Below are 18290 nucleotides of genomic sequence, written 5' to 3'. Positions count from 1 at the left end.
TGTAATTTCAGATCTCTGGTTTATTGGAACTACATTTACACTATTTTTGTTTTGTATTAATATATCAGTCAGTTTTCAGTGAATGTATGGGCTATGTATCTGCAATCGGGGAGAGTTTGGTGGAACATTTTAAAGTATTCCCCCAGCATCTGATATTGATTTCTCACAAATTGCTATATCACATACCGGTTTATAACCACAAACCTATTTTCCTTTCATTACCCTCTGTATCATTCTCCACATTAACTTTCCTTTATTCCCTATCTTTCTCTCTGCCTCTTTCAATAACAGCCGATCCACCAGTAGGTTTCCGTGACGTGTTGCTGCGTGACGGTCCTGAGGGATTTGCTAAGGCTGTCCGTGCACACCAAGGTCTGCTGCTGATGGATACCACCTTCAGGGATGCCCACCAGTCTCTCCTGGCAACTAGGGTTCGGACCCACGACCTGAAGATGATCTCACCATTCGTCAGCCACAACTTCAACAACCTTTACAGCCTGGAGAACTGGGGAGGTGGGTTTCTGTTTTTAGTTTTACAAACAGATAGGAAGGAGGAGAAGGAATACTTAATTCCTCAAATTACCATTTGTATATCACCTATGTAGAATTATTTAAAAAAAAAAAAAAAAAAAAAACAAACTTTAAATGAAGGATCCAAAAACATACTGAAAGTAATGTTGGATTGTGTTTACCAAAAGAGAAACTATATCAAAACATCTGTTTACAAACTCTCACACAACTCGTGCAGTACAATCCAAGTTTCATTTCTCCAGTTGGATACTCACTACTACACAGACAGCTCTATCGGATGGGGTGAGTAAAACCCAGACTCCATTGCCAAAATGGTAATTTTACCTGCTTTTAAAAGAGCTTAGATAAGTTTCTCGGTTCAGTTTTAAATTGTAGGTTTTAGCAAAAATGCATGTGTTTGGGAAGTACTGAGCATAGAACTGGATAAATGACACCAGTACTGCACCAGTTGCATGAGAGATTGTAAATTGATGTTTTGATATGATTTTGCTGTTGTTTAAAGCTGGCCCGTATGACTGTAATTCATCAAGAACTTTCTCCATTTTTGGATTCTGTGTTCACCTGAGGCATGTGAGAGGAAAAACAAAAGTTTCTTCACAAATTCAGTGTAGCACGGCATGAGTAATTGATATACAAATAGTCATTTGGGGGGTGAAGTATTTACAGATGTAAATTAGTAAGGTGCTTGTTGGCAGACATAGGCAAACAGTTCCCCCCTGCTTCCAGCCTTATTTTTTAGCTTGCAGATGAGAGAGTGGTTTTAAAAAACTAAAGCAACACCACTCTTTGGCACTTGGAAAAATTCATAATAACTTAGGAAATGCCCATAATGTGTGATCTCATACAAGCAGTCATGCAAAAATGGCATCAGTTTCCCTCCTCCGATGGTTATCATGTTAATTAAACTCTTTGTCTATGTGCTCCCACATTTAATGTGTCTCAACAGCCATGCCTGTACCCTCCGTTTTCTCTCCCCACTCTTGCTGTAGATCTGTTCCATGTTTCATTGATGACAGTGATTGTACCTCTTTGTTTTTATTGTCTGAGCTGTGAAAATCATGTGCCATTGAAAACATATCTCATGCTTCCATCTCCTCTCCCACAAGTCAGTCTTCAGCAAGTTCCCTCAATAGACAATGATTGTACCTTTCGCCTGCTCTTGAGTGAATAGAGAAAATGATGCGTTATTGAAACTTCTTGAGGCATGAACAGTCCAATAGTGTCACTGCATAATATGCAATTACTTTGAAATTGGCCGGTGGAAAAAAAAATACGTGCCTCGTGTTTGAACAGTCGGCGACGAGACCAATTATCAGCACTTCTTGATAATGCTTCTCTGTGAACTGCAATTGTTATGAACTGGTTTCAAAGAGTAAATTTAGTTTTCCTGTTTGAATACTTAGGACACACACATTTTTGGAGGAGATATGCCCAGTGAACCTCTTGAGGTTGAAACATTTAATTTAATGCTCAATTATGGTAAACGACTCAGAGTGATTGTGCCTATATTACTTGGAGTGCTTTGAGTAGATCACAAGAACAAACATAAGAACCAAACAAGAAAAGCCTGAAGTAAAAGGGTTTCTGTTTCACTGAGTGTGCTCATCTTCAGATGGTTTAGCAAAGTGAGGGGAAAAAAAACACACAAGAAGAGAGGCTCTCCAGTGAAACCTCTCTGGTGCTGTAAACCCTTTCTGAGATTAAATTCCTTCCGTTGGCCAATCATGGTGCACAAGTTAGGGGAAAACAATATATTTCATTACTGTGGGAGAGCACTTTGAGCAGATCTCACATTAAGCAACTGTCTACTCATCTCATGTTTGAGCAGATAAAAAGGTTATACCAAAAGTAAAACATTAAGGAGATATTTAGATAGAAAGCGGCTTAAACGCTTCTATCTCCCAGTCTATCATGATGTTATTTCGAGACTGACCAGAGAAAGGATGAATTCCGCTCAGCCGTGTTTGAGCAGTTACATTAAAAGTAAATCTTTGAAGAGAGACTGTGAAAACTCAATGAACTCAGTTCTTCACTCTGGTGGAAATTGTTGAACAAGTGCCAGGGAAGCTGTCTCATTATACTGTGTGAACCAGTTCTGAAAGGGGAAAAGTGCTTTGATTAAGGGACATAAATGCCTTTTTAACATTTCATTATCTTACATTTGAAGACTTTAGAAAATACGCCCACACCCATATTAAAATGTTGTTTACCGTCATTTATAATCACGCAGTAACACAACCTCACTGATAGCTTCACTTCTGAGGATCCCACCACTCTCCTGCAGCGTCTCACTGGGTTTATACATAGTCCAATGGGGCGATCGTTTAGGCTTTCATAAATCTCCTTTTAGGCAACGGGAAGCTCAAAGCACAGTCAGACATGTCTATATGTTTTACTGATGAAAGAGCACAAACTGAGCTTTCTATCAGGCTCCTCTGACTATTCCTCTTGGCTTCATCTGTGTGAGAAACAGGAAATTGTACAAAACAGTCAATAAAGCCGTACAGAAAGCATGATTTACGACCTTTTTGGGGTTGAGCGTTCGAGATATTAATTTACTAGGAGCTTCCTGTTTTCTAAACTGAGACTTAGCATGGTTTTTGAAAGGCTAAACCATTGGCCCATTGAACTGTTGAGAGAAGTAGTTGGGTAAGATTGTATTATACTCCAATATGAATAATTATAGATACATTTAACAGCATTTGGGCAAAAACAGTGAACATGTCCTTTTAAACAATATATAGTAAGATTACACTATCTCTTTATTTCTAAGGCTTCATCTTACTGTTTTTTTAGTGCAACTTCTAATTATTCTAAAGTGAGCTGACAGTGTGGTAAACATGTTTAATTTGCTGCGTAAAAAGCTCTACACTGAGTAAACACTGTAGAATAATCTAGACACTGAATTGAATCCAGTTCTGATAAAATGACAGCAGAAACGTAGATACATCTTCCTTTGTGTCTTCCACCTAAACTCTCTCATAAAGTGCTTAATGTTTGAATTGCAGTGGGAGTTGAGTTTTGAAATCTTCCCTCAATGAAAGCTCTTCCAGTTTAAACAGTGTTCTGTCTCCATAAAGAAGACAGCAAAAGTGAATATATGATCGTCTCCCTCTCATTTATACAACGACAGCAAGAGCACATCATTGAAATCAAATGTAAAACAGGAGTTGGAGACGTTTAAACACCTCCTGACCTGACATAATGATTCTGTAATGGGCTGATATTACGAGCTGAGGAGCATAAGATTGTCTCTCTCAGTCGAGAAAAGTTACGGAGAGAGACTGAGTGAATCATCCAAGAGAAATGTATTATGCTCGTGGATCCTCTTGAGGCGTCAGTAGTTCCTGCATGATACGATTATGCATCAGAGAAAACAGAGAAGTACTTTCTCATAATTATTTAAACACTTAAAGGCAGAATGAATTCTAGAAAGATATATATCGCCCTCAATCCTTCCTGCGACTTTGAGTTTACAGTATAATAATGTGCTTCCTGTGCATATTAATATTTCGATGTTTATTTGACTATGTAAGTAGAAACAACAAAGCATTTAGAAAACAAAGTGATGAATCTGCCACCAAGCATTTGAACAGTGTTTTTTCTAATGGCGATTGCCATTCATCTCAGTTGGGTGGTTTTGCTTCTCTTACACACAAAAACAGTGTTGTCACTCATTTTTATCCTTCCCTGTCAGAGAGACTCCTCCCATGCCACTCTCAACATCAAGACAAACATCATGTGAGTGCATACCATCTATTGGCACAACGGACAGTCTTAACATCCCGTCCCGTGCTTTTATGATTCATTATAGCAGTTAGACTTAGGCCATACAATTTATTCCCTCTGAACCCCTCTATAGTCCCTTGCCATCTAGCTTTCACTTTAATTATGTTGTTCCATACCCGAGAACATTTGCTTCGTCACTATATGGTGTAGGAAAACACACTTATTGCAAGATTCCAACCCCTGACAATGGAGTCAACTTTAGCATTATGCCTTCTCTTGTTTATATTTGGAGACAATGTCAAGAACAGATCTCTCGTCTGCTTTCCTACTTTATAACTCATGGCCATGCACTTAAGAGTCTGAGACTAACGCATGCTGCGTGCACATGCAGATTTCAGAGGAGACCAACTGCGCTGAAAAGTTCCTTTGCAATTCCACTCGCCAACTGCTACTCGTGCTAAACAGCAGTCCACTTCCAGGTGTTGGTACAGATGGTTTTCATACCTCATGGGAATCATTCCTGAGTAAACATGAACTGTGCTGGAGACCACTTTTTCAAGTGGACGGATCAACAAAATGCACCCTGGTACACAGTTTTCACATGAATCAAACGAACCAGCCAGCCTCAGTTATACCTTTTCCTGGCTCTGCTCGTGGATTGCGCACACACCTCAACAGAGCGTGAAGGCATTCATACTTGCTGTATTCTCTGTTGCAGTATTTGCCACAAAGACAGGGGGCGGTAGAGAAAAAATACTATAGGAAGTAGTAGAAGAACACACTGGGGAACACAGCCAGCTTGTGAAGCCAGTGCGGGCTGTAGATGAAGAGATGGTCTTTATGATCTCGTGTGAGTGATGAGTTGTACGAATGCTGGTATGAGTATACCAGCTCAACTAGTCTTCCATCAAATTCATCCATTTTGAACTGAGCGACACAAGCGCGGCTTGCGAAAAGTTTCAAAATCCTGGAGGTGCACAACTTCGCGAAGTGCCAGTATGTGCGCGGGAACCTTGCGTACTCGCGACTGCGTCGAGCATAGACTGGACTTGATTATGGCCAGGGTCCCTGACGTGAAGGCCTCCTTAGTTTGAAGCTCCACATGGGGATGCTTTTGTTTAGGTTCTGTAGTATAGTATGACCAGTCTGGAGTGGGATTACCTTAAAATTAAATATTTTACTGTTTTTAAAATAGATTTTCCCTTTTCATTCATTTGATTTTAAAGTTGGGAAGCTTGTGAAGGTAAAATCTAAAAGAGGCCAAACCAGTGCTCATCTTTAAAAACCTTTTTTTATTTGGCTTTTTCTTGACTTTGTAACTTTATCCTTGTGGCCTACCCCTTGTATTATTTTGTTTTATGTGTTGTCTTCTCTGTCACCCCTCTTTCTCTTTTATCCTTTTTGTAAAGCACTTTGTAACTTCTATTTTGGAAAGTGAAATATAAATTTATTGCATGCATTAAAAAAGAGACTGGTCAGAATCAAAGCAGTGGAGGCCAGAATATCCAGACTTTTAGTTTCAAGTATGCTCAATAGAGTCTTTCTTTAGACCATTCATACAGTACCTGCTAAATGCCCACATCATCTGGGGTATTTACTCAGACTCTATAAGGCTCTTTCAGAGCTACAATTGACACTATACAACTGTTGTCACAGGATGAGCAGTACGCCCGTCGAGGAGTAAACTCACAGGAGTGCCTCTTTAATAAGAGGGTGTTGTTATCTTTTACAGTATATGTCAAGATAATATGTGAACATCACACAGTTTGTTTCACATCCCCATTGTTAAACATCCTTCATTCACTCAGCTTTCAATACCCAAAGTTCCCAGATTCACTAGCTGCCAACCATGCTCTCGCCTGATATTGATTTCAGTTGTGAAACACAAATTAGACTACGATGCTGCAGTAAAAAGTTCAGCTCTAGCACACACTGTCCCACAAGGACAGCTTGTAATTGTACCTTTAAACAGTTCCTCATAAATCACTACATGACCATAGGAGGAAAAACTACCGTGTGTCTCCTGATAGGAAGTCCCTATACAGTACACTTTTATTACCGAGTGATCAGAGATAGAGAGAATTACACTCTGCTGTGCTTGAATCACTTCAAACCAAAATAAATCACTTAAGGGAGAGGACTGTGTGAGTACTGAACGCTGTTGCCCTGACACATTGTCCCTATGCAGGAATGGTTTTTTACACACAGTGGTCTTAAATTGAGAATACAGTATTGCTTTCACATGTTTCAGCTGCTTAGAGGCGGCATGAATCATTGACGAGATTAAGCCTGTGAAAGCCCTTTGAGGATTAAGTCCCTTCCTGATATAGCGTTCCTCCCTACACCATGGGAGATACAGTAATATGAATTGGGTCACATAATGTATCTATATGGTTCCTCATATCTATTTCACAGTTGGAAAATTTATCTGATGGTAAAGCGGCGGATTCTTAATTACTGTACATGATCATGTTAGTGTGAGCGCATCTTGTTCTGCCCTGCAGTTGTATAATCTGCATTTGGGAGCCATGTTTAAAGGAATGTGAGCTGTTTCTTGGGTCAGGCAGTGGACACACACACACAAACACGAAAGTCTGACCAGCCCGTACAGGCAGCAAAGGCAAATCAACCAATCCAGGGCGATTAAGTGGAATCGCAGAGACATAAAAATTGATCTGACAGGATAAACTGTCCAATGCATCAGGGCCATAATTGCACACTTAAGCAAAAAATGCTGATAGCTGCAGAGATGTGTATGTGTATGTGTGTGCGTGTGTGTGTGTTTATGTAACTCAACGATTCAAATTATAGATATTAATCATTTTTATTCATCATGGGCTTTTCTTTATTGGCTGGAGAGCATGAGATAGAAGTTGTTTTTATAGAACTTTATTTTCCCACCAGGGGAAATTTGGATGGAGTAAAGAGTTTGTCAATATGAGACCTACTAAGTGTTTTAATATTGAGTTCTGTATAAAATGTACTCTTACCCAGCATACCTATAGAAGATGTTACAGGCCGATATATTCCCACAACACCTATTCAGGTGACACTTCCTCCCAAAACAATTTGTTTTTCTTAAAACATTACATGGGGTGTTAAATACAAAGGGTGAGGCATTGTGTAATGGGCTTTTTCCCTCATTCTCTCTGATTTATTTCAACTCATCTTCAGAACAGATTGTAGGCTCAGGCTGCCTATCTTTCCCAAAAAGAGGCAGACTACAGCCGTGCCCGTGCCTAATGTTCTGATATGTGGGACCAGCTGTCAGTCTTCATTCCTCTTACTAAATTATAAGAGTAGATTCTGCTGTCCTCCAAGAATTCCTCATTCAGCATCATGTTTTGGTATCTCACATGCTCAAATACATTAATACTAATACATTAAACATCAGTTTGGATTGCTTGGAGTCATTTTCGCTCCACACCAGCAGTTTAAGAGGTGCTGACGTAGGTTAAAATCCAGATCAGGGAAGGGGCAGGATCAAGATTGATAAGGAGGAGGGGTTTTCCAGGGCATCCCTGCTCCTCCCAGAGTAGGGAACAAGCAGTTGTGCTTAGTATTCTCTCCGTGTCCAAATGTATGAGTGCTCAGAAAATGAAATTTAATGATGACAGTGTTGGATCAGCAGAAAACCACTGGAGGCTCCAATATTTCTGGCTGATATGATAAACGGGTATGAGATTCGCTAATCTACTCCCCCAAGAAAGGGAAATGAGAGATTGCTATCTCTCTTTTTTTCCGCCTCCTCCACTGAAACATTTCTTAGGGTTTAAAGTGACTTTAGAATGAAACGATGAAAGTGTTAGAATGAACAATGAATGTGCAAGTATCATCAGATATTTAATTTGAGCATCCATTAGTGTGTAATGTGTGCGCGCCATCTGTGTGTGTGTTGGTGCATATTTTGGTAAGTATGAAATATTAGTTTTTGAGTCGATAATTGAGATCAAAGTTGGGATGATAGATGAGACTTGAGATGACAGCTGAAATAAACTGCCATCCTTCTGTCTGTGTGTGTGTGTGTGTGTGTGTGTGTGTGTGTGTGTGTGTGTGTGTAGGTGCTACCTTTGATGTGGCCATGCGCTTCCTGTCGGAGTGCCCGTGGAAGAGACTCCAGGAGCTGAGAGCTTTGATCCCAAACGTTCCTTTCCAGATGCTGCTGAGGGGGGCCAACGCCGTGGGCTACACCAACTACCCTGACAATGCAGTCTTTAAGTGAGTCACACACACACACACAGACACACACACAGACACACACACTTCACTTTTTAAATCTTAATTCTTTTGTTAAACAATCAAATGTTTAAGAGCTACAAGGCATAGCCCCAAGAGTCTTATTAAGAATATGCACACGTCAGTGTTCAGCAAGAGGGTTCCTGGTTTTAACCTGGGGTGGCATGTTCGAGCCCAGGGTGGAGATGCCCTTCTGTGCAGAGTTTATACGTTCTCCACGTGTCAGCGTGGGTTTTGTCCAGGCACACTGGCTCCCTCCCACAGTCTAAAGACATGCGGGCTCGGTTAAATGGTGACTCTAAATTGACAGTAGGTGTAAATGTGAGTGTGAATGGTTGTCTGTCTCTATGTGGCCTGTCCAGGATGTACCCTGCCTCTTGCCAAATGTCAGCTAGGATAGGCTCAAGCCCCCTCCAACCCCTAACAGGATAAGCAGTTATGGAAAATGAATGGATAAATGTTGAAAAACATCAGCTTGAAAAAGATTTTCTTGAAACCAGCTCTAGCCTCCCCCTGCTTTATTGTCTTTCACTGTCATAGTATTTAGAAAATATCCCCTAAGTGGGATGACTGTCAACTTCATACCTATTTTTTTTTTCCTTGTGAAAAAAATTTGAAAGTGAACATTTGCCAACTGCGAATAATTCCATGAACAATTCAGCCAAACAAAAGAAATGTTATTTCTCCCAACAAAACATGAAACACTTTAAAAAACAACATAAATAGATATAGATAAAGTGGGAATAGAATAGATATTTATTCACTGAAAACTGTAAAGTTGAACAACTTAACATGCATATATTGCATATATTTGGTTCCTCGCTACAACTGTTGTCTGCAGCTTCATATGTAGAGTTGTCATTTTAACAAGATCAGTGTTTTGGCAAAATATGTCTGGGGCCTTAATCACAATACTTTTGTAGGTGGAAACGCGATCTTATCTCAGTTTAGGGTGAAATAAAGGATTTTGGGTATTACAACAACAGATTTCCTAAGTGCATTTCAGAAAAAAAAAAAATCTTATGTAAGGATAGGGAGTGAGCTACTACAGACCCATCCTAACTCAGGGATTTCCCAAGTTAGGAATGCTGAATTAGTGTGGCACAGATCCTATCCTGAATTCTAAATACCTGGTAATGACAATGAAGATAGGAAAAAAACATGAGCTCTGAAATACAATGTTTGAAAGGCAACTCAAACTGTATGATGACTCTTTTAATTTCAATAATTAAAATTAATTAATTTGAATTAACTCAAATAATTGAGAAGGAGACTTCTTGAACAGGTGTGGTTTCCTCCCCTCCACTGACATGATTAGTGCCTCCAGCTCCTCATAGTTAATTGAATGCCTGTCTTTTTGTCTAGGGTAGCAAGCTAGCTCACCAATGGAGAGTCGCTGATATTGTGGCTTGTCCATCTCAAGTTGCATACCAGTGCATTCTAATCAAAGATACAGCCATTTTTTAACTTATTTTTATTGTTTTTACACAACATAAACTGCTTTACAGCCTTTACAACCAGAAAAAGAAAACAGAAGGGTATACATATGCATAGTTAGGATTTTTTAAGCTAAGGAAGGAGGTCTGAGATAGGATAGGACACAGCCATGAGTTTAGGAATTACTTCTGTAATAGGAAGATAGAATTTTTCTTACTTAAGAAACTTAAGAGAGAACGAGCAGTGATGAGGTCCCTGGTCGCTAAGCTAGAGTAATCTTAAGGATTCCTCTCTGAGTGTGTTAATTGGGTCTGAATTGTTTTTGTGCATCTCTGTGGATGTGTACATCATGATCATGATTGTAATGCCTGATGTTGTTGTCTAGTGTGATAGAAGCCCATTTGGATTGGACACCATGTGGTGCGTGTTACTTAAATCAATCAATCCATATAATCACTCTTGTAAATGAAATACTTATTTTTTCCTTTCCCTCTCTTCTCAAGTCACTTTACCTATATTCAAGCCTGGCTCACAGGATGTAGACTGTGGCTACAAGCCTGCCATCGGGCCTTAGGCCAACTTGCACGCTGAAAATGGCTTATTTTGACAAAGATTTGGATCATACAATAAGGCATGCCTGCTTTGTTCTTTTTCTAAATGATGCAGAGATCCACAAGGGAAAAAACAACTTGTGAATGCACCTCAGAAAAGCCCAGACTCCGTCTCGCAAGACTCTCATGTCAAATGTTGGTCCATTTTCTGACAGGGTCGGTCTGAGTTGATTTGCCACATCTTTGAAGTCTGGCAGTGGCATGTGCCACTCACACTGACTTCACCACGGACGTACCGATCCGTTCCACTTCACTAGAGCTTCTGTGATGTTGCTGAAATAATATTCCACAAAAGCCACATAAATCAGATCGGCTTTAATGGGTCCAGTGAGCTCCTCCAGGGCTAAAGTATAGTCATCCCTCACATCTCAGGCACCGATGATCAGATTTTGTTTATAATTCCACTTTTTTAAAACAAAACAAGGCAGAGCATTTTTCCCCTAGCAGAGAGACAATCAGTGATTCCAGACCTTTCTCTTGCCCTTACACAGCGCAGTGGAGATAGATCTGGCTCTGTAAGACTACCTATATTTTAAAAACTGATCTGGATTTATATGTCACATGAAGCCCTCATACACAGCTGCTTTTTCTCTAAATATATCGAAGTAGATATACTGTACAGCAGCTACCCACTAACAACACAACTGACACACATTTAGTCAGGTCAGTTTGGTAGATGTTTCCCTGTTGCACCCTCAAATACTCAGTGAGCCACACAAATTCTACACACACACATCATTGATACAGATGTATACCAGTGAGGTCTTTAGGGCCATAAATACTCCTGTGCCTACACACATGCATACACACGCCTTCAACACTTTTCCAAATGGATTCACAAGCTTCCCCGATGATGTGGATGACTCATGTATACACAAGCAAGCACGCACACACACACACACACACACACCTGCAAGTGGATCCACAGACAAGGACACACACTCCTCTACATGCACAGTGTAATTCCCCTCACCTCTAATAAATTAGGAGTGGCTTTATGACTAATGCAGCTGTCCCCTCCTCCCTCCTTCCCATTGAATCACACACACACAGACCTCCCCTATCCTCCCTGTTTTTGTGCTCCCCCTCTCCGATCATATAGTCATTATTTATCCGCACTCTTATATCTCCCCTTTTATGCCTCCATTCATCTCTCTGCATTACACACACTTCTTCCCCTCTTTTTAACTCCCTCACTCTATCCCGGCTGCTCTTCCTCTCCCTCCTCCTCCCCTCTCACTCTCAGCATCCCGTAGGGCGGTGGCAACGAAAATTTGCACAAGATTGTGATTAATGGCTTTGATCTGTTGGCCCGGCTCTCTCTCAGTCTTTCCTTTTATTTGTCACTCTCTTGCCCTTAACGCTTTCAGTGCGGCAGCCCGCAGCCAAGTGGCCCAAGCGTCTTCATTAACTAAATCAAATCAAAGCGTAATTTAATTTGATTTAATTGATTTAAAGTGCATGTCAGAGGGTCACAGTACAGTACGCTCTGTAGCAGTAGGGATGTACAGTTGTAAAATATGTAAAATGGCTGGTTGATTGCTAACTAGATGAGTGATTGAAGATAGTTGTACCCTTCTAGCCATGTTCTGGAATATATTTCATTCATTTACCAACGTAACTGGATATTCTTGTCACTTTATATGAGCGAAAAACTCAGCTTTTTGATCCCTGTGAATTATGATTACATCAGCTGTGAGTCAGATATGTAGGACAGTACAGTGTTTTTGACTCTGGGCCAAACAGCGTCCACTAGGCAGTATTTGTATGCATTGTAGTGCTAAATAAATACTGGACACACAGACGATGGACTGGTAATCCTCTCGTGGCACAACATTAAGTGTGTCTGTTTATTTGCCAAAACAAAAGCTCTCAGTGTGTGTAAATACTGCATTCACAGTAACACAGCTACAGTAAGCACTCACCCCAGTTATGAAAAACCTGATTAAGATACCGAGGCCAAGGCAATAATAGGAGGGATTTACCACTAGCAGCTTGGATAATGAGGCGGGTATACATTTCTCTCCAGTCATTGTGGGCTCCTGCAGGCTGTGTAAGCTCACTTTTCATGGAAATAGTGAGAATATTGTATTAGCGCAGGTACAGCGATATTTATGAGTAGCGATATGGAGATGGATATAAACAGCTTATCCCAACCCGGATGTGCGCTATTATCCAGGAGACACTGTGCATGGAGACTAACTCATTATATGTGTGAGAGTGTGAGAGAGATTGTGTGAACATCTCGCAGTGCACACTAAGTCTTGACAGTCTCCCTAACCTGTTCTATTTCTGTCTCTGATTTAAATGTGGATTTTATGTACACGACCGCATGTGCTTTTGGCTAACATAATGTTCCCCTCCCTCCACCCCTCCTCCAGGTTCTGTGAGGTAGCCAAGGAGAACGGCATGGACATCTTCCGCGTGTTTGATTCCCTGAACTATGTGCCAAACATGCTGCTGGGCATGGAGGCTGCTGGAGCAGCAGGTGGCGTAGTAGAGGCTGCCATCTCGTACACAGGCGACGTCTCTGACCCCATGAGGCAGAAGTACTCTTTGGATTATTATGTGAAGCTGGCAGACGAGCTTGTCAAAGCAGGAACCCACATCCTCTGTATCAAGGTGAGAAAATATATAAATAGATGCGGTGTTTTAAGTGTTCGCTTTGAGGGTTGTTTACTGCTTGAGTTCTCCAATAAGCCAACGTTTTCCTTCCCTGTGATAATCTAATGATTCTGGCACTTATTGTTTGCTTCTGTGTGGAAATCCCTTCCCATCTGTCACCGAAATAACATAGAACCAGCTGGAAAGAATCTTTGCAAGTTCTTGTTTTGCCCAGGCTTGTATACACACTCTTTGATGCACTATTCACATCAAGGGTTCAACTAAGGTTGATTATGTGTTTGAAAGGGTTAGTAACCTCCCGCCCATTTCCAGCATGTGAGGTGGAGGGTATGCATTGCACCTGGGTTAGGACCCAGGAGCAATGCATATCTGAAATGTCATGACCGGAGACCTTTGCCACAATGCAAGTTCAACAAAGTCAGGTTTTCTTTGCCTTAGCTGGCTCAACAAACCCTAAAGCCTCAGTCAGAGATAACAAGAACCACAAAGGTGATTATCAACTTGCTCTTTTAACCAAGGCTTACTTCTTTAGGCGTTTGATGGATGTATAAAGAAACCTGGATACAGGGTTGGCAGCAGGCCCCTGCTCATGTCTATGAAAGTTACTGGGGGCCATAAAGCAAGCGCACCGTAGACTTGTGGCGGCCGAGTGTGACCAAGCGGCTAAGTTCCCTCAGTCGAGTGGCTAACCTCCAGTTTAGCTCTCCACTAACTTTAATGAGGATAAAATGATTTAATCATGTGGCTCTTCTTCTCTTTTGAAGTGTTTTCAGTCTGAATAGATCAAATTCTGATCATTAAACAAGTCATTGATTTACAGTGTCTCTTTCACAATGTAAATCTATGGGTAAAAGTCTTTTTGGGCCCCATGGCATCACTTGACAGACCAGGATGGTGTAATTCCACTTTTGGCCACTATGTAAAATTGGCTTCAAAACCCAACCCTGTTCGTGGGAGCTTGGCACATTCCAATAAAATGAGTCAAATGACGCATGCAGGGCATCATTTGACTCTTAAAATTAATCGATCCTATGCTTCCTACTTCCACCAAGTTAAAGTCGGATTAATTTTTTTCGATTGATTATTTGTGATAAATACCAATTCCAAACATCGTTCTATTATTTAGCTGTAATATACCAGCAGTGAAAAACAGACTTCAGTAAATCAGGACACAGCATGAAAATATAATTCACATGGGTAAAGCTATGGTGTGATTTATATACTGCATTTCATGTGCAAGTAAATGTCATCCTGATTAATAATACAGTGAACTATTAATGCATAATGCTACCTTGGTTTTTATAGAGGGCTTCTTTTAGAGTCAGCGTGGACAAATGGACCAGCGAACACCATTAACACATTCAGTAGTTCAGTGAGAGCAGCAACACCGTTTCAAATAAAATAAAACCATAATCTTGCTCAGATTCTCTGCATCACTGTAGGGTCCCATGGGGGAAAAATAACACAAATAACTTGCTCATATATTGTTATATATAGAGTGACACAGTTTAAAAGAGCTGTGAAAGGTGCTTTTTAGCCAATTACAAGCTGAAACTCTGAACAAAAACTGGTCCCGACCAGGTTAGGTCTGCAGCATAAGTTACCATAGTGATCAAGCCAGGTTAAAAGAGAGCCACCTTCATAGGATGGAAATTTCTCTCTCCTCTAATCTCGCTTCGTGGCTCAGCCCTCAGGGATTAACCCGTGTTAGCTTACTTGGTTTGAATTGACAAAAGAAGGTTTGAATACGGGTCAGATAACCCCCGGTCCAAGCCTGTTCCTTGGTGTGAAAGAGGTATTAGACATGTACGCATGTATGTCATCATGATCAGGCCCTGCACTTACCACCAGTTTAACTTTTTGGCTGTGAGACATGGCCGTGTGCACTCTTTTGGATTCACACCGTCTTGTATTTGGCTGGTTTAATCTAAGGTGAAACACCATTGTCAGGCAAGACATTTATAGTGACTAATGGAATTCCTGATGCATTTAGCATTATTTAATCATGTAAGCAAGCTGCAGTGTATGTATCATGGTGAAGTTAAGCCCTTTTACAAACACAAAATACACACATGCCCTGCAGTTAGCATTTTAATTAATAAAAACAGCTCACATGTTAACTGTCGAACACAGCTGAAGTTTTTGCTCCCATTGAAATAACTTGTATACTCAAGCTTCTTATCTAAATGAATAGAGCGATAATACTCACATTGAATTAATTTCTTTATTCAAGCATGACAGAATATTTTCAAACGTGAAATGATAAACTCCCGCTCTACCGCAGTGTGAACCATCACACGCAGCAGTGGCAATCTCATAAAAGGCTTACACAGCTAATGAGGTTAACTTTTTAAAGAGGAAATGAGCATGAATTATAACTTCATGGAGTGCAATGATCACCAAAGGGAGCGCAACTAAACATCTAAGCTCTGTCTGTGAATTTCTGCTAATATCAATTAAGGTTTCCACATTATACTCATCCTCACAAGAGTGTGTCTCCACTTCTGTCATTATTTTCTTGTTTTTAGTCATTATTTTCTAATATTTATCATGTCATTCCTTTAGTCACGTCTTTGTAGACTCATCTTGAATACTAAACATATTTCCTGAAAGAAGGTTTGAGTTACTCGAGGACTAAATGCCTTCAAATTAACCTCAAGGTGGCAGTTTTATCCTCGGATTAATGCTGCTTATCAGTGAGGACACGGTGATTATTTGGAGAGATTCAATAGTTAGTAGTCCTTTCCAAGTCCTAATCACTTTTAGAATTTTGGTGTTGTGTTTGTTAATATGTTCTTTTCGCTTCCATTGTTTTGGCTGTTTTTACTCATCCGGTTCCTCCAAATTATCAGTGCTCTGCGGTCTGTTCCAGCTTTCATGAGAAGCCTCAGGCCAGTGCTACGTGTTCACACTCTCACTAATGAGGACTGAGACAGGTGGTTGAAATCAATCTTGTTTAATTTAGTGCAGGACTTCATATCCAAAATTTAGATGTGTTACAGAAAACCACTTTACACAGGATTAAGGCATCTAGAACAAAGTTTACTCCTGGGTTGCCTTGTACACTGTCCATGTCAAGCCAGAGTGTTTTAGAAATGTTTAAATAATGTAAAAAGAGAACTCATGATAGCCTGCTGTATATTTATTCTGGCATGTTAAGCTTAATCAAATCTGTATGAAATATGTGTTTAATGAATGTGTCACTATGTCACTAGATATTTCTATTTGACTTTTCTTCAATCCTCTAACCCCTCTGTCTCACGTCTCCCCCTAACTTTCTCTGTGTCACCAGGATATGGCCGGCCTGCTGAAGCCAGAGGCCAGCAAGCTTCTGATCGGCGCTCTGAGAGACCGTTTCCCAGACATACCCATCCATGTGCACACACACGACACAGCTGGAGCTGGCGTCGCTGCCATGCTGGCTTGTGCTGAGGCTGGAGCTGACGTTGTGGATGTAGCTGTGAGTATTCATCTTGTTTACAGACAAAGTAGTTCATATGAGATTCATGGATATAAAGCATTACTTTAAGAGGCCTTTGAGAGGTTTGAAATATTTATTCATTATCAATAATCTTTCAGTAACTAATGAAAGTTATGGAAAGTAAGAACCGCCTGTCATTTAGAGGGCTGGTCCATCAATAAGGTATCTTAACAACATGAACATTTTCTACCAGTTGCTGCAGTTTGTCACTTAAACAAAGACGAAACAATTGTTGAAGCCAGGAACATTTCTCGTACTGTGTTCACCGGTGCATGCTGCCAGCATTGGGAGTTTCATTAAAACAACTGGCTGCTATTTGCAGTTTGGGGCTGCTCTGCCGTTCAGGTCTTTGCAACACTTTATGAAAGAAAACAACCGACTGTCCACTATGAATCAGACACTAAAACTATGTGTTTGTATCAGGTCTAGTTGGTTAAACGATGTCTTTTCAGTCTGCCAAGTAATAAAACATTTACACTGAAATATACTAGAGCATGGAAGACATCCAAGACCTGAAGATTTTGGAGTTCAAACTCCTGTTAGTTTTGATGGGAAAATTGCTGTTTTTGTGCTTTCTTACCATAAATTACTATATAAAACATATATGCACATATTTTGTAGCAGTGTACTCATATGTGCACACATATTTACACATGATTACACAACACCTTTTGCCCCATGTATCTAAACTCTAAGCTGTGGACCATACAAAGTACACTTTTACAATGTTAAAGGCTTTTAGTCAAACAGTATTCATATTGATTGTCACTCTCCAGGTTGACTCCATGGCTGGGATGACCTCTCAGCCCAGCATGGGAGCCATTGTTGCCTGCACCAAGGGGACCAAGCTCGACACCGGTAAGTGCCATGCTCACCTGCCTGTCAACATCAACAGTGGCTCCAGACAGTTTGTTTTATAAGTATAACAATTTCTCATAGAGGAAAGGATTTGTAGTAGATACATGTTTTTTTGGTAGGAGAGGGGCATAGGAACACTATGAAACGTTAATTGATTTCTCTCATCAATTTAATTCAGTAAAATCAATCATAAAGAACAGATGAGAGAGATTTTGTTGGAACAAACACTTCTAAAAATCCACATAAAGCTTTTACTGCAGTATCTAGCCGTTAATGAGACAGAACATCTCTTAGATCACCAGTCACACTCAGATTTTTGAGTGTCTCTCTGAAACTCTCCTGCTTTACATGAGGGGAAAAAAATCAATCAACAAATCAATAAATGACAAAGTGCATCACTAATTACGGCCCCCAGTCAGAAAGAGAGACATATTCCGCTCAGTGATAATGTACACAGCCAATTATGAGAGGAAGATGGAAACAGGAGGGAGACAGATCAAAAGAAAAAGAGGCCGCCATGGTCAATAAAATCTGACGCTCTGTTAAACAAAACATTCTTGATCCATGAAATGAACATTTCAGATAGTTCTGAGTGGAAGCTGAGGAGTATCAGCAGATCTATTTGTTTATAAACCCATAAAAACATTTGTTTTCAGTTTTCTACTCTGACTAATGATCACCTCTCCCTGGAGCATTGAGGGGTTAAAGGCTTCTCCTACGGCATCCCTGATGTAGTTGTTAGTTGCACATTTGTTTTCCCAACCCACGTTCTGCTTCCATCA

General features: G+C 40.4%; 1 protein-coding gene across 1 annotated transcript in view; it reads left to right on the top strand.

Annotated features, from left to right (window-relative positions):
• Window positions 1-18290, top strand: part of pcxb (pyruvate carboxylase b) — a 348589-nt gene that overhangs the window by 272579 nt on the left and 57720 nt on the right. Inside the window, exons 15-19 of the mRNA XM_049567509.1 lie at window positions 292-513; window positions 8322-8478; window positions 12926-13166; window positions 16462-16629; window positions 17427-17508. Of these exons, the coding sequence (XP_049423466.1) occupies window positions 292-513; window positions 8322-8478; window positions 12926-13166; window positions 16462-16629; window positions 17427-17508 (870 nt within the window). The remainder of the gene's footprint in view (window positions 1-291; window positions 514-8321; window positions 8479-12925; window positions 13167-16461; window positions 16630-17426; window positions 17509-18290) is intronic.

This window comes from Epinephelus fuscoguttatus, linkage group LG23 (assembly GCF_011397635.1).
Source record: "Epinephelus fuscoguttatus linkage group LG23, E.fuscoguttatus.final_Chr_v1".
Taxonomy (NCBI): domain Eukaryota; kingdom Metazoa; phylum Chordata; class Actinopteri; order Perciformes; family Serranidae; genus Epinephelus; species Epinephelus fuscoguttatus.
The sequence above is the reverse complement of the archived record's forward strand: the minus strand, read 5'-3'. Positions and strand labels throughout refer to the sequence as shown.